General features: G+C 39.3%; 1 protein-coding gene across 1 annotated transcript; it reads right to left on the bottom strand.

Moving 5' to 3' along the window:
* Window positions 1-5,815: 5,815 nt before the first annotated feature.
* On the bottom strand, window positions 5,816-13,686 carry LOC116880176 (olfactory receptor 5A1; the record flags this gene model as incomplete). Its single annotated transcript, XM_032879031.1, has 2 exons — window positions 12,751-13,686; window positions 5,816-5,824 (listed from the first exon to the last, which is right to left on the bottom strand). Coding segments are annotated over exons 1-2 (945 nt in total), but the record flags the coding sequence as incomplete, so codon positions are not given.
* Between the last annotated feature and the right edge of the window lie 12,378 nt (window positions 13,687-26,064).

Below are 26,064 nucleotides of genomic sequence, written 5' to 3'. Positions count from 1 at the left end.
AGATTTTGTTATCTTAGTAATAAATGTCAAAAAAGTTAATTAAAATATTAGAAAGAAGTTTAACTAAATGTTTATATAATTTGGGAGGTAGAGGATTTTGTAATCATGGCACCAAAGATTATTAGATTTGACTGAATAAAAATAGCAAAATTTGTGTTTTAAAAGCATGAAAAATAAGTTAAAAATAAATGAAAAACCTTGGAAAATATATGTAAAAAATAATATAAAATAGGCTTAATATCTTTGATGTATAAAGAACTTTTGTCAATCAATAAGATACTTTAAAGCAAAAATGGATCATAATTCACAGAGAAATGCAGTTGGTCAGTCTACATATAAAAAGATGGTCAGCTCCATATATGGTGGGTAAGAATGTATTCACAAGGACAAACTTTCTGGGGTCATTCTGGAAATATGTGTCAAAACTTGAAATAATGGGGCACCTGGGTGGCTCAGTGGGTTAAGTCTCTTCCTTTGGCTCAGGTCATGATCTCAGGGTCCTGGGATCAAGCCCCACATCGGGCTCTCTGCTCAACAGGGAGCCTACTTCCCCCCACTCTTTGCCTCTCTGCCTACTTGTGATCTCTCTCTCTCTGTCAAATGAATAAACTAAATCTTAAAAAAAAAAACTTAAAATAAGAAAATCCTTTCATGCAGAAACTCTACTTTAGGAATTTATGCTAAAGTGTTAGTAAACCCAGAGCTTGATATTGTAAGTATAAAAAAATTTGATTATAGAGGAGATTAGAATTTAAGTTAATGTCTGATATATTAAATTGTTTCAGTAAGTTATGGTATGATGGAACAATCTAGTATTACAGTCATTCAGATTGAAAATGTAGAACTTGTAGACTTGGAAATATTCCCTTTTAGTAACAGATTGAAACACTGAACTTATCATATAATGTTATCTTGGGGAAAAAAATTACATGCCTGGAAGAAATCTGGAAATATATTGCAATAGTAGCAGCCATTACCTGTGAGTAATTGGGTTTTGGTAATTTAACTTTAAGAAGACATTCTATTCCTCCATCAGAAAGGATGAATACCCAACTTTTGTAGCAACATGGATGGGACTCCACAAATAAGTGGAGCCTAACAAATAGCATGGAGGACAAGGGGAGTTAGAGAGGAGAAGGGAGTTGGGGGAAATTGGAAGGGGAGGTGAACCATGAGAGACTATGGACTCTGAAAAACAATCTGAAAGGTTTGAAGAGGTGGGGGGGGTGGGAGGTTGGGGGAACCAAGTGGTGGATATTGGAGAGGGCATGTATTGCATGGAGCACTGGGTGTGGTGCAAAAACAAGAAATACTGTTATGCTGAAAAAAAATTTTAAAAAAAGAGAAGATATTCTATTGTGTCCAATTAAAAAAAAAAGATTTTAAATGCCTTCTGATTTTGGGAAAAAAAGACCCAACCTGACGTATTTACAACTTGAAGTAGATTTTCCCATTAATTTGAATTCTGATATTATGCCTCTTGTATTTTTCTCTTCCTTTTCTGTAAAATTGTCTTTAGAAAGGTGAGTTCTTAGAGAATAAAAGTTTAGGGAAGACAGTGCTAAGTATTCTCTTGATATTTAATGGTTCTGTGAGACTGAACCATTGGCTCAGTCTCACAGAATGATTTGTGTCTCATTCTATCTATTCTATCATCAATGGCTGATATCTAGAAGACAGCCTGGGACCAGCCAAGTCAGATCTCAACACTGGTGTTGAAGTTGCTTACTATTGGTTTCTCTTTTGAGTTAATGTGATTCCACTCACTTTTCTGGCAAATCATCTTAGAAGGTTCCAGATTTTGGTGCAATGTCAGGACAGGATAGAATAGTGATCTTTCTATCTCATAAGCCCAGGGCTGCATTACGGACCCTAGAAGCACCTTGTTCAAAAGAGCACAGCCTTTGAATTCAGATTCAAGCATTTTATTTTATTTTTAAATTTTTTTTCCTTTTTTAAAAAAATTATGTTCCATTGCCACTATATAGTATATCATTAGTTTTTGATGTAGTGTTCAATGATTTATTAGTTATGTATAACACCCAGTGCTCAAGCATTTTAAATGTTGACTGTATGACCCTGAGAAACTTAACTTTTATGCACTTCCCAATCTTCCTCTGTGGAAGGGGAAGCATAAGACTTACTTTGCAGACTGGGGTTTACTTGTGATAACCTAGCACTTTTACCACCTGTCCTTATGTATCTATTTGTTTCTGCCTCTTCTTCCAAATGTAAATTCCTTGAGGGTGGAGACTTTGTTTTGTCACCATTGTATCTCTTGTTCCTACCTGGCATATATCAGTTATTCTGTGATTCTTTTTGAATAGAAGAATGGACATGTGGATGGCTAGTGTCTGATACACAGCAGTGCCTCAACAAGTTCTTGTTTGTTTTCACATCATCTCCAGCTTCATCCTAAATGTCCCCCTTTGTCCCCCTATTCACTTTTGTTGCTGCATAAGTCCTTTGAATGAAAATTCATATAACAGCACATTGTAAACTTCAAAGCACTGTAGGATCATGGGGTATTAATATCACCATAATGTTAATGTCATTATATAACTCTGTTTCTCTCCCTGCATCCTGCTAGCTTTTAATCTCTTTTTTTAGAGAAAGACTGTACCACTTATTTTTCTATATATTGTACATGTTCAGTAATGTTTATGGAATGAGTTTTAGTGGAAAAAAAATCACTTCTAATTTGAATGTATCTTGAGAAGCCTAGCATTTTACATAAGAGGCAAGAGATCTTAATCAGCCTGAGACTTTTAGCTGTAATGGACAAATACTGCAAGAATTGCACAGGGATATGGTATCTTTCAGGCACTGGAAACTGAACGCTATTGAGATCCTAAAATTGTGTGTGGGTTAAGCAGGTTGCCTGCAGATGTGTCTCCAGGTATCCTCACCTACCTCTGCATTAGACAGGGGAGACTGCCAGTTGCCCCATCTTCATTGTTCTGCTCCTCTTTTCCCAAATGCATGCACAGTCTACACACTCCCTTAGACACTGAATTGGAAGAATCATATAATAATCAGCATAGGGAATAGTGTCAGATATTTGTAAGAAATATAATTTTCAGTGGGGAAGCTGGCAGTTGCAGATGCAATGGGAGTTATTAAAAAGTTACTAACGTGTATATATTGGGATTTTTTCCATCTGTCTTTCCAGTTTAATCCCACTGTGGTCTACAAGTTTACCTTGTATGATTTGTGAAGGTGTAAATACCATATTCTATGGCCCGGAATATGATCTCTCCTGGTGAATGTTCCGTGTGAGTTTGGGAAGAATGTGTATTCTGCTGTTGTTGGATGAAATGTATTATAAATATTAATTAGATACAATTGGTTAATGTTGCTACTTAATTCAACTGTATCATTATTGATTTTCTGCCTTTTGGATCTTAAATTACAGGTAGAGGGATATTGAAGTCTCCAGCTCTAATAGTGGGTTTCTCTACTTCTTCTCGTACTTCTATCAGTTCTTGCCTCACCTATTTTGATAATCTGCTATTAAGTGCATGTGCATTAATCATTGTTACATACTGGGAGAATTAGCCCCTTTATCATCATCATTATAAAGATCTTCTTTTACTCTCTGATAGTTTCCCTTGTTCTGAAGTCCACTTCGTCTCAAATTAATGTATCTATCCAGTTTTCTTCTGGTATATTTTTCTCTAGTGCATTACTTTAAATCTGTGTCTTTATATTTAAAGTAGGTTTCTTGTAGGAAACAGATAGTTAAGTCTTTAAAAAAAAATCCACTCTGTGGTTTCTGGCTTTTGTTTTTTTTTAAAGATTTATTTATGTATTCATTTAAGAGAGTGAAAGAGGGTGTGAGTGCAGGGAGAGGGGGAGAGAGAGAGAGAAAATCCTCAACCAGACTCTCCACTGAGCAGGGAGCCCGACATGGGGCTCAATCCCAAGGCCCCGAGATCATGACCTGAGCTGAAGGCAGATGCTTAATTGACTGAGCCACCCAGGTGTCCCTCATTTGTTTGTTTGTTTTTTTTTACACTCCACATATAAGTGTAATCGTATGGTATTTGTCTAAGTCTGACTTATTTCACTTAGCATAATAAGTCCATCCATGTTGTCACAAATACCAAGATCTTTTCTTTTTTATGGCTGTGTAATATTCCTGTGTGTGTGTGTGTGTGTGTGTGTGTGTGTGTATTACATCTTCCTTATCCATTCATCTATTGATGGACACTTGGACAGCTTCCATATTTGGCAATTGTAAGTAATGATGCAATAAACATAGGGTATATATTTTTGAATTAGTGTTTTCACTTTCTTTGGGTAAATACCCAGTAGTGAAATTATTGGATCAAATGGTAGTTCTAGTCCTGATTTTCTGAGGAACCGCCATACTGTTTTCCACAGTGGCTACACCAATTTACATTTCTACCAACAGTGCACGAGGGTTCCTTTTCTCCACATCTTCGCCAACACTTGTTTCTTGTGTTTTTGAGTCTAGCCATTCTGACAGGTGTGAGGTTGTATCTCATTGTGGTTTGGTTTGCATTTCCTGCAACAGGTTATTTTTGAGGTTAGGTTCCTATTATGCAATGGGAGTGATATCGCTTATCTCACGGGGCTGTTGAGATCCCTGTTTCAGAAGAAGTATATGAGGTTTAAAATAAGGTTTCAGGCACCAAGTGAGTGCTCCTGAAGAGGACCATATTACCAGTGGTGGTTCTTGGTCATTGGCGGAGTATATGTCATGGACTCCATGTTGACATATGCTAAGTACAGAAAAACTGAGTCCCCTATGACAAGTTCAGAGGAAGGTAGTTGTAGAGGTGATGTTTGGGATGCAGTTTTCTTGAGATTGAAGCATCAATCAAGGGGCTCTGCTTTTTTAAAAATTTAATTTAATTTTTTCAGTGTTCCAAAATTAATTGTTTATGTACCACACCCAGTGATCCATGCAATATGTGCCCTCCTTAATACCCACCACCAGGCTCACCCAACCCCCCACCTCCCTCCCCTCCAAAACCCTCAGTTTGTTTCTCAGAGTCCACAGACTCTCATGGTTCTCCCCCCCTCTGATTTCCCCCAATTCACTTTCCCTTTCCTTCTCCTAATGTCCTCCATGTTATTCCTTATATTCCACAAGTAAGTGAAACCATATGATAATCGATTCTCTCTGCTTAGCTTATTTCACTCACCATACTCTCTTCCAGTCCCATCCACGTTGATACAAAAGTTGGGTGTTCATCCTTTCTGATGGAGGCATAATACTCCATAGTGTATATGGACCACATTTTCCTTATCCAATAGTCTGTTGAAGGGCATCTTGGCTCTTTCCACAGTTTGGCTATTGAGGCCATTGCTGCTATGAACATTGGGGTACAGATGGCCCTTCTTTTCACTACATCTGTATTTTGAGGGTAAATACCCAGTAGTGCAATTGCAGGGTCATTTTTAATTTTTAATTTTTTTAATTTCTTAAGGAATCTCCACACCGTTCTCCAAAGTGGCTGCACCAACTTGCATTCCCAAAAACAGTGTAAGAGGGTTCCCCTTTCTCCACATCCTCTCCAGCACATGTTTCCTATCTTGTTAATTTTGGCCATTCTAACTGGTGTAAGGTGGTATCACAATGTGGTTTTGATTTGAATCTCCCTGATGGCTAATGATGATGAACATTTTTTCATGTGTCTGTTTGCCATTTGTATGTCTTCTTTGGAGAAGTGTCTGTTCATGGTTCTGCCCATTTTTTGATGTGGTTATCTGTTTTTTGAGTGTTGCGTTTGAGGAGTTCTTTTTAAATCTTGGATATCAGCCCTTTGTCTGTAGTGTCATTTGTGAATATCTTCTCACATTCCGTGGGTTGCCTCTTTGTCTTGTTGACTGTTTCCTTTGCTGTGCAGAAGCTTTTGATCTTGATGAAGTTCCAACAGTTCATTTTTGCTTTTGTTTCCTTTGCCTTTGGAGACATGTCTTGAAAGAAGGTGCTGTGGCTGATGTCAAAGAGGTTACTGCCCATGTTCTCCTCTAGGATTTTGATTTTTTTTAATCTTTTCTTTAAAAATCCAATTTAGAGAGTAGCCTTGAGAAAGAACATTCACAGTTTAAGGGTAGGATTTCCCAGCACCATAAATTCTATTTGTTATTTGATAAGTTTATGCAGGAAGGAGAGGCATAGGGATATACTACTCTGAAATTACCATACAAACAAATTAAAATGACTTATCATCAGGGATTTTTGATATAACAGGGATCCTTGAACTTTTATTGTAATGGTATAGAGATTCTCTGAACTTAGAAGAGGGGATATTCATTCCTTGAGACAGAGGGGTAAGTCCCTGCCCTCTCCATAAAACAGAGAAATCAGTCTGTACCAAGAGTCACAGAGAGAAGGAAACCTAACATAAATTCCACAAGTTACATATATTATATAATTTAATTCCCACATTTATTGTGCAAAATAGATGTGAAATTAAATATTAATCAATTTTAAATTAGTATCACCCCCTTGGTAGATCTAGAGGAGGATGTGACAGCACCATTGACATTCATAAATTGTCAGTCGGCGTTTGTGGCTCTGGGATTGGAACCTTGATCATCTGATAAATACCCACCTGGCAGATTATCATGTTAATCACATAAAACAGCCAGTGTGGTGTCTAGCACAACGTTCCATGAGTAATAGGCAAACATTAATTCCTTTATGTATACTGTGGGGGAATGGTGGGAGGCATCTTGGGAGTTCATCCTTCTCCAATTAGATGATAATACCAGAACTAATAAAACATGTAATTTTATCGGTGTGCAAGACCCAGAATGTTTTACATATCTTACCTCACTGAATTGGCTCGTGACAGTTTCAAATGTCTTAAAATTTGTGCCTTGACCATTTGAATCAACAGTTTTTATTTGACAGGTATCTTGACCATGAAAGTGAAATGGATACATGCATTGGTGTCAAGGTAAGCAACCAGATCTGTGTCAGGTTGACATTTCCGCGCTTTGCTTGTGAGTGCGCCCTCTTCTGGTCAAGAACTTGTCCTCCAAGTTCCCAAGTGCTTAGTACCTTCTTCGCTCTCAGATCCTGACTGTATTCACATCTACGAACCTCAAAGAGTAAAGTAACCTCTATTAAAGGGGGAGCTTGGTATTTTAAGAGGGACAAGCCTTAAACTAACAGATGAGTTTCAGGTGGTAGAATTCTAGGCATCAGCATGCAAATAGGGGGAGTTTGGAGTTTGGGGACTTCCCCTGTTCTTAGAATATATGTCACTCCTAATTTTTTAGGTAGGGGGTTGACGGCAGGCAACCTCCTCAGGAACTTTTTTTTTTTAATTTATTTTCTTTGAGGCAAAGATTCGAACATGGGTCAGGATGCTAATCAGGATGTCATCAGAGGGGCAGAAGAGGAAAAGGAAGGATCTGGGTTGAGTTTATAGAAAGACAAAGTCTAGAGCAATGCATGGAGAAGAGATACTCAAGGAGTTTCTGTTCTCTGGCTGAATCTTATAGTCCCCAGTGGGTTTGTAAATAGTAAATAAGCCCGGCTGATACATGACACTCAGCAAATGCCGACAGTCTGTGGGCACACTCCCTCAGTCATGCACCTGCCATTCTGTTCTCTGAGTACTTTGTACTTGGACTGACTTTGCACTGCATGTGGTCTAATCAGGCACATGTAGCTCCTTTCCATCCTCACGTTACTGCTCTTTAATAAGGCCATGAGAATTTACATCTGGCTTATTCATCCATCCTCCTGGGCACAGGAGAGTATGTTTGTGGGCAGATGCTAGACATGACAAGACAGAGGGAGATTGGAGAGAAACTGTAACCTTTAAAAAACTATTTTCCAGGGGCACCTGGGTGGCTCAGTGGGTTAAAGCCTCTGCCTTCTGCTCAGGTCATGATCCCAGGGTCCTGGGATCGAGCCCCGCGTCGGGCTTTCTGCTCAGTGGGAAGCCTGCTTCCTCCTCTCTCTCTCTGCCTGCCTCTCTGCCTACTTGTGATCTGTCTGTCAAATAAATAAAAATCTAAACAAAACAAAACAAAACAAAAAAAAACAAACTATTTTCCAGAGGAGAACACAGGTAGCAACCTCTGTGACCTTGGCTGCAGCAACTTCTTGCTAGACATGTCTCCAAAGGCCTGGGAAAAAAAGGGCAAAAATGAACTTGGGACTTCATCAAGATAAAGACCTCTCACATGGCAAAGGAAAGAGTCAACAAAATGAAAAGACAACTGACAGAATGGGAGTAGGTATTTGCAAATGTTTTATCAGTTAAAGCGTTAGTGTCCAAAATCTATGAAGAACTTATCAAACTCAACACCCAAAAAACAAATAATGCAGTCAAGAAATGGGCAGAAGACATGAAAAGATATTTCTTCAAGAAGACATACAAATGGCTAACAGACACGAAAGAATGTTCAACATCACCTGGCATCAGGGAAATACAAATCAAAACCACAATGAGATACCACCTTACACCAGTCAGAATGGTAAAAATTAGCAAGTCAGGAAATGACAAATATTGGTGAGGACGTGGAGAAAGGGGAACACTTTTACACTTTTGGTAGGAATACAAGCTGGTACAACCACTCTGGAAAACAGTATGGAGTTTCCCCACAAAGTTGAAAATAGAGCTATCCTACAACCCAGCAATTGCACAACTGTTTATTTACCCCAAAGATACACATGTAGTGATCCAAAGGGGCACCTACACTCCAGAGTTTATAGCAGCAATGTCCACAATAGCCAAACTATGGAAAGAGCTGAGATGCCCATCAACAAATGAATGGATAAAGAATAAATAAATAAAAGAGATGTGGGGTGTGTGTGTGTGTGTGTGTGTGTGAATGCAATGGAATATTACTCAGCCACAAAAAGTGAACTCTTGCCATTTACAAAGACATGGATGGAACTAGAGGGTATTATTATTATTATTATTATTTTATTTTATTTTATTTTTTTCAGTGTTCCAAGATTCATTGTTTATGTACCACACCCAGTGCTCCATGCAATACGTGCCCTCCTTAATACCCACCACCAGGCTCACTCAACCCCCCCACCCTCCTCCCCTCCAAAACCCTCAGTTTGTTTCTCAGAGAACTAGAGGGTATTATGCTAAGTGAAATAAGTCAATCAGAGAAAGACTATGATATGATCTCACCCATGTGGAATTTAAGAAACAAAGAAGAGGATCATAGGGGAAGAGAGGAAAAAATAAAATAAGACAAAATCAGAGAGGGAGAATAAACACAAGAGGCTCTAAACCATAGGAAACAAACTGAGGGTTGCTGGTGGGGAGGGGGGTAGGGTATGGGGTAATGGGGTGATGGACATAAAGGAGGGCACGTGATGTAAAGGACACTGGGTACTGTATAAGACTGATGAATCACTGGCCTCTACCTCTGACACTAATAATACATTATATGTTAATTAATTGAATTTGAATTTAAAAAAAGAAACTTTTTTGATTCCTGCTAACACCTGCAGCTTTGGACAACAGAGAAGGGATTTCCAAAGTCCAAAGTTAGAGGGTGCATCTGGGGAGATGGTTCTTTATATCCCTATATCTTTATATCCCTTTATATCCCTTTATGTATATATAGGAGATACATATCCCTATGAATCACTACATGTTCTCCTGAATGTCTCTGTGAAGGAAGGCTTTGCAGAATCCAAAATCCATGTCTTCACTAATTTTTCACTCTCTGGGGTGTAGAGGACACATTCTTACTTATGTTTTCTTAAAAGCAGAGATGATTAATTATATATCCTGGTGGTCAGACCCTCAGATTCCCTAGAGTTGATCAATTTTGGAATTTTCCTTTTTGGTCCATGAGGAAAACACACAGGAGGGTCTGAAAGACTGAGCACAGGATAAACAACTGATTATAGAAAACCCTGCCTTTCGCACTTCCAAACAGCCTGTCAGCATACAGAATCTCATAAGCATTGAGTTTCTATCATTTGCCAAGTGTCAGGATGGGCATGTTGCCTACGTTAACATATTAAATCCTACAAACCACCCATTTGCAGATGATTTGATGGACATTGACACTCACAAATTAGAAGGACACTTTGCACTACAGTCTTCACATCATGAGCCCATACTCTCTTCTTGGTACACATTGTGACTTTTCCCTCAGGTGACATAGCACAAAATACATGGGCTTCCCCTAGAATATTTTGGTTATTTTGGTGTGTGCACCATTTAGGGCAGGAGTGGTGAATATCTTTTCTATGGAGGAAAAACATGCATATAAAAACAATAGAAGATGACAGACTCATAAGAAAAGCAACTTATTAGCTAAATATACATTAACATTTTCATTAATTATACTAAATAAATATTTAATTTTAATTTGATATAAATTTTAAGTCAACATAATATAAAACTTTTAGTTCACTTGCTTTGAAAAAACATGGAATTGAACATTTATTAAATAGGTAAAATAAATAGTAAAAAGGTACAGCAAAGTTGTTTCTTAATTCCTGTTATGGCCAATTAAAGGGAAGAAAGACACCTACATTAAGAAATAAGCTGAGTAAAATAAGTCAAGCAGAGAGAGTCAATTATCATATGGTTTCTCTTATTTGTGGAACATAACAAATAGCATGGAGGACAAGGGGAGTTAGGAGAAGGGAGCTGGGGGAAATTGGAAGGGGTGGTGAACCATGAGAGACTATGGACTCTGAAAAACAATCTGAAGGGTTTGAAGATGTGGGGGGGGGTGGGAGGTTGGGGGAACCAGGTGGTGGGTATTAGAGAGGGCACAGATTGCATGGAGCACTGGGTGTGGTGCAAAAACAATGAATACTGTTATGCTGAAAATAAATTAAAAAATGATTATATAAGAAAAAAGAAAGAAGGTATGACTTGTGAGGACTACAAGGTGATTTCAATTTTTGCCATCATGCATAGCTCTGTGATGGGTATCCTTGGATGTTTGTCCACATCTTAGAATACGTTCCTAGAAAGACAGTAGGTTAGGACTAAAGCATGTACTTTTGAATGATTTTTTGATACATGTTACCAAGTCTTTAGAAAGACAGTACAATTTATGTTTTCACTATCTGTATATAAGAGGGCTTATTTTCTTGTATTTTGTTAGCATTCAGTATTATGTTTACTTTTTTGGGGGGTTCATAAAAATATATTAGGGTACATGATTGAGTGTACACACTAGAATTAATTTTCTTTAACTTTCAAAGTTATTTAAAAGGCAGAACCTATTACAAAAGTAGCCAATTCTGATACGGAAGCACTCAATGTGGGTGAGGCATAGTTGTAAATGTAATTTACTCCCCACTGTGACCCCATGAAGTAGATGTCATGTCCACCACCATTTACAGGTGAAGCACAGAGAAGTTAAGTGATTTGCCTGAGGTTACTCAGCTTGTGTGCATCACAAAGCCAGATTTGAATCCAGGAAGGCTGGCTCCAGAGATGGCCCCCACCCACCAGGTTTACTGTCTTCCCTGTGGGAAAATCCATATCCCTGAGAACAAGAGATCAAGCTTACTCCCTTGGATTTACTTCTTATCAGCTTGTATAACGTAAAATAAGATGCTTAGATTCTCAAGGCCTCAGTTTACTCTTCTGTGAAGTGGAGATTATGTTTACTTTTAAGCTTTGCCTTTTTTTTTAAAGATTTTATTTATTCATTTGACAGACAGAGATCACAAGTAGGCAGAGACAGGAAGCAGGTTCCCCGCTGAGCAGAGAGCCTAATGTGGGGCTCCATCCCAGGACCCCGGGACCATGACCTGAGCTAAAGGCAGAGGCCTTAACCCACTGAGCCACCCAGGTACCCCTAGCCTTTGCCATTCTAATAAAAAAATTTTCTCATGGTTACAGCTATACAGGTAAAGAAACAAGGATCTTGTAGGAGCAATAGGTTCAGATAGAAGAGAGCAAGAGGAACTTGGAATGTGATGAGAAAAGGAGGGCATGCTGTGAAATGGAATCAGGGGCCAAAAAGGTAGAGGGATGATATGGTAGAAATCAAAGAGATGCTGAGCAAGTAGGCAATTTAGGTGACTGAGACTGGAAAGAAGAGCACTGATGTGATTCTGCGGGGTTCAGAATGTCTAGGCCCCTACATAGCTGAGATAGAAAGACAGTCAAAGGTGATATTCTTTAGTCTTAGCAAATTATTTACTAGTCGTAATGGAAGTCCAACAGGAATGTCTTGGAAGAGTGTTTAATGGAGTAGTTATCTTGTTCTTTTAATTCATCTCAACCATACACAGTGTTATCATTTTGGGTTCTGCCATATGCCAGTAGTAAGTGTCATACACTTGTACAACTTCAGGGCTATTTGTTATTGAATGTGGAAGGTAGCATTTGGGTTCTGGAATCGGGAAGACCTGGGTCTGACAGGTTCTGCCTCTGACTTCCAGTATGGCCCTGGGTAAGTCAGTCTTCCTTGCTGGGCCTGCATTTCCGCATTTGTAACAAAGAAATGACACTATGTGCTTCATAGAGCTGCAATGAATATTTAATTAAATGATGTGCCTGGTACATACTAAGCATCCAATAAAAGGTGGTTGTTGTAATACCAACTGTGAGAATAGGGTAACTTGGGGTGGTGTTTCTGTGGAAGTAATGTCTTCCTCCTTTTCATTATTCATGGTGGGGTCAGCAGATAGATGGCCATGCACATAAGATGTCTCCCTCATCGATGCCAGAGGTGAAGGTAGATGCCAGGGATCATTTGTCTTTATCAGTTTGGAGAAATGTATTTTCATTTATGAACTAGGAAAAACACTTTCTTCTCCAACACCTTCCACAGGGCATCTTTGATCTCTCTGTTCCTCAAACTGTAAATGAGAGGGTTCAGCATGGGGATGACCAGTGAATAGAACACAGACACCACCTTGTCCCTGCTGAGTGAGTAGCTGGAGCTGGGTCGCAGGTACATGAAAAGGGCCGTCCCAAATAACAGAGTCACCACCATCAGGTGTGAGGCACACGTGCTGAAGGCTTTCCTTCGGCCCTCCACTGAGCGGATCTTCAAGACAGCAGCTCCTATGTAGCTGTAGGAGATGAGGAGGATGAGGAATGATGTCCCCCCGACAGAGACCACCATGAGAAAATTCACCACTTGACTGGGGAAGGTGTCAGAACAGGAAAGTGCCAGGACCGGTGGGAGGTCACAGAAGAAATGGTTGATGATGTTGGGTCCACAGAAATGGAGCCGAAATACAGAGCTGGCCTGGATCAGGGAGCTCAGGAAGCCACCGGCATATGCCCCAAGCACCATGCGTGTACAGAGGCCCTGGGACATGATGGCAGTGTAGAGCAGGGGATTGGAGATGGCTGCATATCGGTCGTATGCCATGGCCATCAAGAGGAAGCTCTCAGTGAGACCCATGCTGACAAAGAAAAAAAACTGAGCAGCACAGCCCAAGAATGATATGGTCTTTTGTTCCTGGAAGAAATCAGTGAGCATCTTGGGGGCCACTGTGGAAGAGTAGCAGATGTCAATGAAGGACAAGTTGCTGAGGAAGAAGTACATGGGTGTGTGCAGGTGGGAGTCACCTCTAATCAGAAAGATAAGGGTCAGGTTCCCGGCCAGGGTCACAAGATAGATACCCAGGAAGGTCACAAAGAGAAGGGTCTGGAGTTCTGGATGGTCTGCAAATCCCAGGAGGATAAACATGGTCACTGAAGAGCTGTTGTTCCAGGCCTTGGTTGTGGACATGTTTCCCAAGGACCACAAGGACAAGTTGCAGACCTGGCATAATAATGATAATCCACATTACAGGTGATGTCAGTCAACAAAAAATTACAAAGGGCATGAGAGGGACAGTACAGTATTGAGAAGATCATAACTTTATGCAAAGATTCTTTCTCTCAGGAGGCAGTTTTAGTCATTGTACTATATACGCTTACATAGTACAGTGTGATTGATGTGAGCTCAGGCTTTGGATTCAGACTCCCTGTGATCAGCTCCTTCTCTACCACTGAGTAGCCGTGTCACTTTGGGTGAGATATCCAATATCACTAGGCTCCAGTTTCCTTATCTTCCCAAATGGGTGACAGTACCCTACTTCACATATTTGTTTTAGGAATTAAACAAGGCAAAGTGGGTAAAGTGACTGACACATAGTCCATGACACATAGTACGACAAGTGAAAGTTGTCAGGACAGTTTTGTGGGTCCCAGATGAGTCATGTCATACCCTGAATTAACTAGTCATCTACCTTCTTCAAGTTTCCACACTGGAACAGGTAAATTAATAAAGCGACCAGGTTCATCTCTGTAGTCGTGAAATGATCAGAAGTTTAGAATGTTTTTAATCTGAAGGATTGGGCCAGAGGTATACAGAAGTGCTCTCAATTGTAAACTATTCTGAATATACTTAGTTCCTTTTTCAAATTAGTCTGTAGTCAGAGCTCTAAGCTACTGACTTGTTAAGAAATGGGGACTCTGGATTTGGACAGCCTGTATTCAGTCCCTAGGTTTACCACTTAGTGTGATCTTGGGTGGGTCACTTGGACAGTGCCTCTGTCAATCAGAGATCATAGTAGCACTTACTTTGTCATTAGTATCTGTCATCAATCATCTATTACCTATCTTCTATCTACCTATCTATCTAATCTATCATCTGTCTATCGTCTCCTTTAGCACATGTCTGACCTGTAGTAAGTACTCTGTGTTTGCTGTTGCTACTGTTGTTTAAACCTAAATACAAAGTTTCTTCAATCAAATTCCTAGAAATTTCAGTGTATGAAACACCTTTCATAGATCAAGGGTTGATTCCACCCATTTCACACGGATAATAATTCTTATCACCCCCGCCCCCGACACACACACACTAAGTCTCAGTCCCTATAAATCAGGAGAGAACTCCCTGTCAGCAGATCTCCGATGCTGAGGTCCAGTCCCTGCAGAAGGAAATAAAGTGTGGTCAGAGGGACCCTGTGGCTCGCAGTGAATGGCTTTTATATGTTTGGAACATATCTTGATTCTTCCATGGGTCTTAATGTGTTTTGATGAGCACTGGGTGTTATATGCAACTAGTGAATCATTGAACACTGCATGAAAAACTAATGATGCACTATGTGCTGGCTAACTGAACATAATAAAAAAATAAATAAACAATTTGGAAATCAGTGAAATTACCTCAACTGTCTTTAAAACTATACTTTTAGCCTATTCTACCTACCTCTTAAAGTACAGAGAATCTCATAAATTCCACTTTATTTTTCAAAATGGAAGTGTTATTTTATGAATTTAACAGCAATATGTGAGCACTATAAAATAATTGGATCAATATATAAGTGAAACGTTGAAACTAAAAATAATGTGCACAAAAGCAAAAATGAACTTTTGAGACTTCAAGATAAAAAGCTTTTGCACAACAAAGGAAACAGTCAACAAATTTAAGAGACAATCCATGGAACGGGAGAAGATATTTACAAATGACATTTTGGATGAAGGGCTGGTATCCAAGATCTATAAAGAACTTATCAAATTCAACACCCAAAAAACAAATAATCCAGTCAAGAAATGGGTAGAAGACACGAACATACCCCTCTCCAAAGAAGACATCCAAATGGCCAGCAGACACATGAGAAAAATGGGCCATATCATTAGGTATCAGGGAAATGCACATCGAAACCACAATGAGATACCACCTAACACCGGTTAGAATGCCCAAAATTAACAAGACAGGAAACGACAAGTGTTGGCAAGGATGTGGAGAAAGATGAACCCTCTTACACTGTTGGTGGGAATGCAAGCTGGTACAGCCACTCTGGAAAACAGTATGGAGGCTCCTCAAGACATTAAAAATAGAGCTATCCTATGACCCAACAATTGTACTACTAGCTATTTACCCCAAAGACACAGACGGAGTGATCCAAAGGGGCACATGCACCCCAACAGTCATAGCAACAATGTCCACAATAGCCAAACTGTGGGAGGAGCTGAAATGCTCTTTAGCAGATGAATGGATAAAGAAGATGTGGTCCATATATACAACAGAATGTTACTCAGCCATCAGACAGGGTGAATACCCACTATGTGCACCGACATGGATGGAACTGGAGGGTATTATGCTAAATGAAATAAGTCAGGCAGAGAAAGACAATTATCACATGGTTTCATTCATATGTGGAACATAAGGAATAGAGTGGAGAACTACAGAGGAGGGGAGGAAAAACTGAATGGGAAGAAATCAGTGAGAGAGACAAACCATCAGAGACTCTGTACTCTGGGAAACAAACTGAGGGTTACAGAAGGGAAGGGGCTGGGGGATGGGGCAACCAGGTGATGGGTATTAAGGAGAGCATGTGTTGTAATGAGCACTGGGTGTTATACACGACTAATGAATCATTGAACACCACATCAAAAACTTATGATGTACTATATACTGATTAACTGAACATAATAAGAAAAAATCATGTCAGTTCCTAATCAATCCAGGATAAAAAAAGAAAAACCTGGGAATTATGACATTCTATTTCCTGAAATAAGAGCTCTTAACACTTTGGTGTACACCTTACCTGTGCAAATATACGTATATGTGTCTGGGTGTTTATATCATAGAACACAAACCCTCTATAAATTACATATATTATAGAAGTCATTCCAAGTCAGTCCCTTCACAGTTTGGGAAGTAATTCTCTATTTGCTCTGAATTTTCTTTTTTTTTAAAGATTTTATTTATTCACTTGACAGACAGACATCACAAGTAGGCAAAGAAGAGGCAGAGAGAGGAGGAAGCAGGCTCGCTGCTGAGCAGAGAGCCTGATTTGGGGCTGGATCCCAGGACCCTGGGATCATGACCTGAGTCGAAGGCAGAGGCTTTAACCCACTGAGCCCCTGCTCTGAATTTTCTTGATCAGTTTAAGAGAGCCATTTTATTTTAATATTCCTAGTTTTTCAAAAATCAATTCATATCTACCCATTGCCAGTCAAGGTCTCATTGACCTTAACTTTCTTCCTGAAGCTTATACACAAAGAGACGCCCATGGAATTGGGATCTCTTCTTCTCCTTCTTAATTGTTCCTGCTACAGACTTTTCAGTGCTAAAATCCTCAAATCTGGATAGTGAGAGAATGTGAAGCTCCTTTTGGCCATCACCATGCCATCATTGTGCAGCGTTCCAGAGATCCCACACACTTAACAATCTTGCCAATATGGCTTGAAGCTTTATACTCAGAGACTCTGCCCCTGTCTGTGAAAAGTATATAGACTTCCCAGAATCAGGAGAGGATTTTTTTCCTCTTGAAGAAAAGACAGAGACCTGCAGCAAAGTTTGGCATCATCTAGTACAGATGTAGAGCCACATGGAGAAATTGTGAGCAAAAACATCTCTGCTGGAGCCTTCATCCGTTCATGTAAACTCAGCCCTCGGTCAGGTAGAAACCTGAGGTTCGTGATGTGATTCAAGGTCTTTGGAACACTTGTTCAGGTTAGCAGCAAAAGGAGGGGAGTAAGACGGTGGTTATGATTCTGGATAGGCTTCAGGACAAGCCTGGTTCTCATCCTGACTCTGCCACTTGCCAACTCTGGGATATTAGGCAACTCATTTAGCCTCTCTGAGTTTCAGTGCCTCCATTTGTATAACAGGGATAATCACGACTTCTTAACAGAGTTGTTGGAGGATTGCTTAAGATAATGTACAAAAGGTTCACGGGTCTTGAGATAAGATCTTTGCTTAACAAACTGGGACTGTGATTACTATCAGCAGTGACTATTCCTTAAAGAATTCTTTAAGGAATGGAGTCTTCTTTGAAAACACTTCCCCTCATGTGGTGGGTTGAAATGAGGGGTCCACTGATGGGCCATGTAGGTTTGTGACAAGTGTTTGGGAGTGAGGGTGAAGACTGTAATGATCTGGGGAGGAGGGGGTTGACAGGTCCATGGCAAGTCTATTTTGAATGATGCCATCAGGGGGAAAACTTTCACATTTAAGGATGGAATTTCCCATCTCCAGAAACAGAAAGTGAATCTGAACAAATTGCAACAAAAGGAAAAGCATATTCAGAGTTTTATTCTTCCCCATGGATGCCATGAATCTCAGCCATCTTACCCTAGAACATTAAACAGAAGGTGTCTTCAGGCTCTGTGGAGTACTTCATGTCACTGACATGCTAAATCTGCCTAGTCTAAGCTTAACGCAGTTGGTGATGGAGTTAAAAAACAGTACAATGGGAGCTCCTGGGTGACTCAGTTGGTTAAGTGGGTGACCCTTAATTATGGCTCCAGTCATGATCTCAGGGTCCTGGGATCAAGCTGAGCATGGGGCTCTGTGCTCAGCAGGGAGTCTGCTTGAGGATTCTCTCTCCCTCTGACCCTCCCCCAGTTCTCTTTCTTTCTCTCAAACTAATAAGTAAATCTTAAAAAATTAAAAAAAAAAACCCATGGTATAATGACAAGGAGAACTTCAGCCAAACTGGGGAGTAGGAGTGGAAGGTCTGATCTCCCCATCACTCCTGCTCTGGGCTTTGTCTTCCTCTTTATGAAGTCTCCTTCTCTCACCCTTGCAGGAGACTGATGCCCTCAAAGTCTTCTTCCAGGTCTATCCTTCATCCAAACATACAAATAATTTATGGAAATGGAAGAGTCCCTTTCAACATAAGGTGAGCATTCAAAGGCATCAAAACTTTAACCCAAGAATTAAGACTCAGATGGTCAAATTCAGGCCACCAGTTAGAATAGAGAAAGAGGATATTGGAGGTTAGAGGTCTCTGTCATGTTAGGAAAATCTGCTGTGTAAAGTCTGCCCAACCACAGCTCTTTAAATTGCTTTTCAAACCACTTACTAATAATTGGAGCTCTGTTCAAGGGTGTAACAATTCTTCTCAAAATTTCATTCCCTCTTAATTCTCTTTTTAGTTGCAAGGGCTCATAGTCCAGGAAACCCATTAAAGCAGTGTTAGGGTAAGATTGTGGCTAAATTAGGGGAAAGAATTGAGAGGTACACGGAGAAAAACTCAAATCCAAAGAACAGCTTAGTCATCTGTATGGGCTTGCAGATCTAAAGTGCTCTATAAAGCGAGATTAATGTGGGCAAGAAGACAAAAAGTAAAAGAATGACTGCACTCACCTTCTTCCTCTTGTTTGTCTGTCCTTTAGCTGATGACTGTCTTGAGTTTTGCTTTGTAAGGAGTCTAGTCATGCTTTGGTAACTGCTTCCAATCCCCAATGTACTAATGAGCTGGGAGAGCAAGCTTGGGGCTGGTTTGTTCATCAGAAATAAAAATATCCATAGAATGTGTGCTTGTGGGCAGAAAGGAGGAGTGAAAAATTATACAGAAATAAGAGAGAGAATATTTAAGAAGCTCTTCTAGTATCTGCCAGTATCTGCAGTTGGCATCATTTTGAAAATGTTGTAAAGCTGGGATTGGAAATGATTTTGAGAGAGGGTTTCTTCCCCTCTCTCCTTGGAGATGTTTCATTACATTTGCCCTTGAGGGTCTTTTATGAAAGAGAAAGAAATGTATCACCCAAACCTCACAGATTTGTAGTTAATTGATCTCTGGGGTGGTTATGGAGAACACATAAAATGCTCTGATGGTAAATGCTTACCAAACTTCATCCCAATGGCCAGCTCCTCTGATCCTCAAGGCCATTCAAAATCTCTTCTGGTAGTCCATGATGAGTGAACTTAGGACAGCAGCAGGACTTGGAGGACAAGATAAGCACCTACTCTGCAAAAGAAAGCAGAATTGCATATGTCCGTGAAAAATTAATAAGTTCCTCAAAATTTTACAACTAATGAGAGATTGATCCAATATTTGAACCCATAATTATGTGACACCAAAGTCTGCATAAGTCTGCATGCATTTATTTTGGAATGCAACTGCACATAAGTGTGTTAATAAGGTCAATTGTACCCCACCATTTGTAAATCCATTCTCTTTCCACAGAAACTGAGTATCTTTCTCAGAGAGAGAGATATTAGATACAGGGCTTTTCCTCTAAAATTTAAAAAATTTACTCTGGTATAATATGATGTAGTATAAAGATGTAAGACTTATTCTACAGAGGACCACGTACAAATAAAAAATAATTTGAAGCTAGACATGCAACAAAAAGGAAGTCACTAATTCATGTGTTTGGAGAGGGAGAGAGAAAAAGAAGAGGTTTGATTCATTTGTTTCTTAAACTGAGAATATTGAACTTTGATGAGAATTGGAAGGGGGGATATTTGAGCAGCTCAAATGAAGTTGACAATTTTTTTTTTAAATAGATAATCTTGAATCTCCAAGTGACTGAACCTTCCTAGCCACGAGAATGGTCTCTCACCCTGTCTGAAGAGCCTATCCCCTTTGGGCTTGGGCAGAAGGATGATTTAATTGATTAAAAAGATGGTTCTTTCCAGAATCACTTCTCTCCTCTCAGGCTGCACTATTGTCCTGAAACCAGATGAGTGCACTTCGATTCTTCTTTTGGGATCTTCCTTTTGAGAGTTCCTGAGGGAAATTTGACATTTAGTCAAAACAGTGTTGGAAGGCTTCTTGGAAAACTCTTAATAATGTTGATTATATGTGTTGAGATAATGTTGATTGATATGTGTCTTCAAATGCCTTAATAAGTAAGGGATGTTTTGTTTTATTTCCATTAAGACCATTTAAAGCTTAAATTTTTTTGCTACCATTTTTACTATATCAATGGTTAAAGATATTTTTGTTTTACTTGAGATTCAACACTTTTTAAAAAATATTAATTTACTTATTTTAGAGAGAGAGAGAGAGAGAGAGAGAGTGCAAGAGGGAGGGGCAGAGGGAGAGGGAGAGAGAAACTGAAGCCAGATGTGGGGGCTCAATCTTATGACACTGAGATCATGACCCTGAGCCGAAACCAAGAATTGGACGCTCAAACAAACTTGGCACCTTGGCACCCCTAGAATTCAACACTTACAATCTCCTAATGATTCATTTTGAGTTTAAGTCTTACTAGCAATTCCAAGAGTCTAATATGTTTAACTATTTTCCAGAAGTACAGCATCATACCATTCATGAATACTGTTCAAAGTAATACTAAGCTCAAAATAATAAAAAATGACCATGATAGCCATGACTGTTTATAAAAAAATTATTGTGCCAAGATCTGCTAAACATGGAAGTCTTTAAAAAACTGTATCCAAGTTAGCTGTCATTTTAATTAAAACATGCAGTAGTTAGTTGGTGTTTAATCGAAGTGTATAGTTAGTTGGACTCAATAACAATATGGATTACCATGCATTTCTAATAAGCTGGTATCAGAATACTACAGCTGGAAGTGTTTCTTCTGAGACACATTGGTAACTTAAAAATCAGAACAATAACTCATCCCATTTGAGTAGATTTTACATAATGGTTTTCATGTAGGTTTCACATATGATCCAAACACAAAGCTGGTACTCTTGGCTGAATCTCGCAGATGAAGGAGGAGGTAATGTGAAATCAGTAGAGGTGTGCAAGACCACACAGATGAAAATAGGCAGGATTCAGCCCCATGTTGTATGTTAACACTACCATTTTTAATTCTTTTAACCCGTGTAATTCTCCTGGACTGTTCTTTTGTTGTTATGATGCCTTTTTTATTTTTTTAAAAAGATTTTATTTATTTATTTAACAGAGAGAGAGGTCACAAATAGGCAGAGAGGCAGGCAGAGAGAGAGGGGGAGGCAGGCTCCCTGCTGAGCAGAGAGCCCGATGTGGGGCTCAATCCCAGGACCCTGAGATCATGACCTGAGCCAAAGGCAGAGGCTTAACCTACTGAGCCACCCAGGCGCACCATGATGCCTCTTTTTAAGAACTTAAAAATCTGATTTGTTTAAAATGGTACCTTAAAAGTGAACTTGTGACTTACCTATTCTCAGTTACATCACTCTTATCTAAATATAGCTGTTTATTAGTGTTATTAGTGTTATTCACCATTTTCAATATGCTTAGTAAGTTGTCCATCTCCCTGGTCTGGTTTCTTTCCCAGAATTGAACTCTGTCATACTACTGAGTTAAGGTACTTGAGGGGGCACATGGGACAGTGCTTAGAGCATGGTGGGTATATAATGTGTTTGAAGATAATCAATTACTATTGCAATGCTAGGTTCTTACATGGATTTTAGTCTCCAGACGTAACCTTTTTTTTTTTTACTATTTATTTATTTTTAATTTTCAGCATAACAGTATTCCTTGTTTTTGCACCACACCCAGTGCTCCATGCAATCCGTGCCCTCTCTAATACCCACCACCTGGTTCCCCCAACCTCCCACCCCCCGCCGCTTCAAACCTTTTAAGACTGTGTTTAGGCATACTTCCACTAGGTGGCAGCAACATTCCACAGGAGGGTCTAAAGTAGCAGTCCTCTGTGCAGATAATGATTTGTTAATATAATTTATAGTTACCTAAGTTATAATCATGTTGTTTGGGTTCTTAGAGGTCTTTCACTTTAGTTTTTGTGTGTGTGTGTGTGTGTTAGTGTTAGAGTAAAAAACTGAGGACCAGAGAGGTCAAGAACCTAATTTCTCACAGCAGAATGGGAACTGGAACTCAGGTTGTGTCAGTTGTGTCACCTCCAGTCTTTCCTTTCCCGTGTCTATGACCTTTAAAACCTCTATATGTACTATTGTCTTGTATCTTATCTTTGTTTGGAATGCCTGGTGAAAAGTCTTTGGATCTGTAAACAGTTGACATTTATACTCCTCACTAATAGAAGAAATACAAACAAATAATTTTTCAAGCTCCAATTTGACAATCAAGATTGTGTTTTATTGCCAAGCACCTCTGGATTTTTCTCGGGGCTTTCTTTGAAACAATTAAACTAATTAAAATAGCTACACTAAAATATTAAATAAGCATGAAAGCAAATCGTATTTTAGGAGAAGCTGTCAGCAAACAAACATTAAGATGCATAGAATCCTAGTAAGATAAATTTTGAGTTGACCTTAATTGCCTCCTAAACATTTGTAATTCTATATGAAGTTTATTTTCTTTTATGAGCTATTTGCCTTCATACTTTTTGATGTTCACTTTAACTTTCTGTTTTAAATTCTTAAATTTAGGGGTGCCTGGGTGGCTCAGTCGTTAAGTATCTGCCTTCAGCTCAGGTCATGGTCCAGGGGTCCTGGGATTGAGCACTGCATCCGGCTCCCTGCTGAGTGGGAAACCTGCTTCTCCCTCTCCCACTCCCCCTGCTTGAGTTCCCTCTCTCGCTGTGTCTCTGTCAAATAAATAAATAAAATCTTAAAAAGAATTCTTAAATTTAATCATACATGAAATCTGATATTTTGAAGTAGGGGTAATGAGAGTCTGTGGTTATATCCAAATGAATTTAATAAGGCAAAATTCTTCCTTGTTCTTAAATTTTTTATAGAATAGGTTGACAAATACATCAAATGTCCCGACCCTACATTTCCTTGAGTTTCTCAGTCTTACTTTGTAGATAATCATCACTATGAGTGAGTTGTCATGACAGATGAAATCTATTACCATCCCCCATAATCAGCTTTTCTTCTTTTCTTTTTTTGTTATGTATCAGCTGTTCTTTTTTTTAATCATTTTTTAAAAATTTATTTTCAGCAGAACAGTATTCATTGTTTTTGTACCACACTCAGTGCCCTGTGCAGTCCGTGCCCTCTCCAATACCCACCACCTGGTTCCCCCAACCTCCCACCCCCCACCTCTTCAAACCCTTCAGATTGTTTTTCAGAGTCCATAGTCTCTCATGGTTCACCTCCCCTTCCAATTTCCCCCATCTCCCTTCTCCTAACTCCCCATGTCCTCCATGCTATTTGTTATGCTCCACAAATAAGTGAAACCATATGATAATTGACTCTCTCTGCTTGACTTATTTCACTCAGCAAAATCTCTTCCAGTCCTGTCCATGTTGCTACAAAAGTTGGGTATTCATCCTTTCTGATGGAGGCATAATACTCCATAGTGCATATGGACCACATCTTCCTTATCCATTCGTCTGTTGAAGGGCATCTTGGTGCTTTCCACAGTTTGGTGACCATGGCCATTGCTGCTATAAACATTGGGGGTACAGATGGTCCTTGTTTTCACTACATCTGTATCTTTGGGGTAAATACCCAGTAGTGCAATGGCAGGGTCATAGGGAAGCTCTATTTTTAATTTCTTGAGGAATCTCCACACTGTTCTGCAAAGTGGCTGCACCAACTTGCATTCCCACCAACAGTGTAAGAGGGTTCCCCTTTCTCCACATCCTCTCCAACACACATTGTTTCCTGTCTTGCTAATTTTGGCCATTCTAACTGGTGTAAGGTGATATCTCAATGTGGTTTTAATTTGAATCTCCCTGATAGCTAGTGATGATGAACATTTTTTCATGTGTCTGATAGCCATTTGTATGTCTTCATTGGAGAAGTGTCTGTTCATATCTTCTGCCCATTTTTTGATATGATTGTCTGTTTTGTGTGTGTTGAGTTTGAGGAGTTCTTTATAGATCCTGGATATCAGCCTTTTGTCTCTACTGTCATTTGCAAATATCTTCTCCCATTCCGTGGGTTGCCTCTTTGTTTTGTTGACTGTTTCCTTTGCTGTGCAGAAGCTTTTGATCTTGAAATCCCAAAAGTTCATCTTCGCTTTTGTTTCCTTTGCCTTTGGAGACATATCTTGAAAGAAGTTGCTGTGGCTGATATCGAAGAGGTTACTGCCTATGTTCTCCTCTAGGATTCTGATGGATTCCTGTCTCACATTGAGATCTTTTATCCATTTTGAGTTTATCTTTGTGTACGGTGTAAGAGAATGGTCGAGTTTCATTCTTCTGCATATAGCTGTCCAGTTTCCCAGCACCATTTATTGAAGAGACTGTCTTTTTTCCACTGTATATTTTTTCCTGTTTTGTCGAAGGTTAATTGGCCATAGAGTCGAGGGTCCATATCTGGGCTCTCTACTCTGTTCCACTGGTCTATGTGTCTGTTTTTATGCCAGTACCATGCTGTCTTGGTGATCACGGCTTTGTAGTAAAGCTTGAAATCAGGTAACGAGATGCCCCCAGTTTTATTTTTGTTTTTCAACATTTCCTTAGCGATCCGGGGTCTCTTCTGACTCCATACAAATTTCTGGATTAATTGCTCCAGCTCTTTGAAAAATACCGGTGGAATTTTTATTGGAATGGCATTAAAAGATGGAAGACCATTCCATGCTCTTGGATCGGAAGAATAAACATTGTTAAAATGTCTATACTGCCTAGAGCAAAATTCTCCTTTTAATAAAGATTAATTTTTATAAATTTATTAATTTTTAATAAAGATTAATTTTAATAAAAATTCTCCTTTTAATAAAAATTCCTTGACTTTTCTCCATCACAATCTATTTTTTTAAATTTTTATTTATTTTTTTAAATTTCACAGTCTATTTTTGAAGTCACTTACCTTTTTTTTTTTCAATGATCTCAGTTGTTAAATTTCTTTCCCTAAATTCAACTTACTACCTTGTGTGTCAAGGGTCTCAGTAATTGTATTTTTTCATATAGAAGATATTTTTGTCATTTAATTAATTTTTATTCTCAGACTAGGGTTTGGTAACTTGATCTCCATGAAACATATTAACTCCTTTCTGTAAACTTTATTCTTATAGAAAAAGTTTGAAAAAACAAGATATGAATGTTTCAAAATTCTAGATTTTCAGAGCTTGAGAGGTCCTTAGAAAGTGAGCTGAATTTACTCAGGCCCTGAGAGGTGGGGGAGGGCCTAATTGATTCACCCACAGCCACATGTCCAGGTCATGGCAGAACTGGAAATAGCACCCAGAATCTTAAAGGGTAAAGAAACTGTTTTCATTACCATAAAATGTCAAAGAGCTCTTGGCCACAACCCTAGAGACAGAGTTAATGATGTTCTTACCCAACATTCATTGAGAGATTTCTATTCATTGGGCACTGTGCTAAGGCCTTCTTATTCATATCTCATTTCATTATCACAACAAGATTCATTGTTTATGCACCACACCCGGTGCTCCCTGTAATATGTGCCCTCCTTAATACCCACCACCAGGGTCACCCAACATCCCTCCTCTCCCCTCCAAAGCCCTCAGTTTGTTTCTCAGAGTGCACAGTCTCTCACGCTTTGTCTACCCCTCCAGTTTCCCCCAATTCACTTTTCCTTTCCTTCTCCTAA

The sequence above is a fragment of the Lontra canadensis genome, unplaced genomic scaffold (genome assembly GCF_010015895.1).
Source record: "Lontra canadensis isolate GAN:19392208 unplaced genomic scaffold, GSC_riverotter_1.0 scaffold66, whole genome shotgun sequence".
Classification (NCBI taxonomy): Eukaryota; Metazoa; Chordata; class Mammalia; order Carnivora; family Mustelidae; genus Lontra; species Lontra canadensis.
Note: the sequence above shows the minus strand (reverse complement) of the source record. Positions and strands in the feature narration are given on the sequence as shown.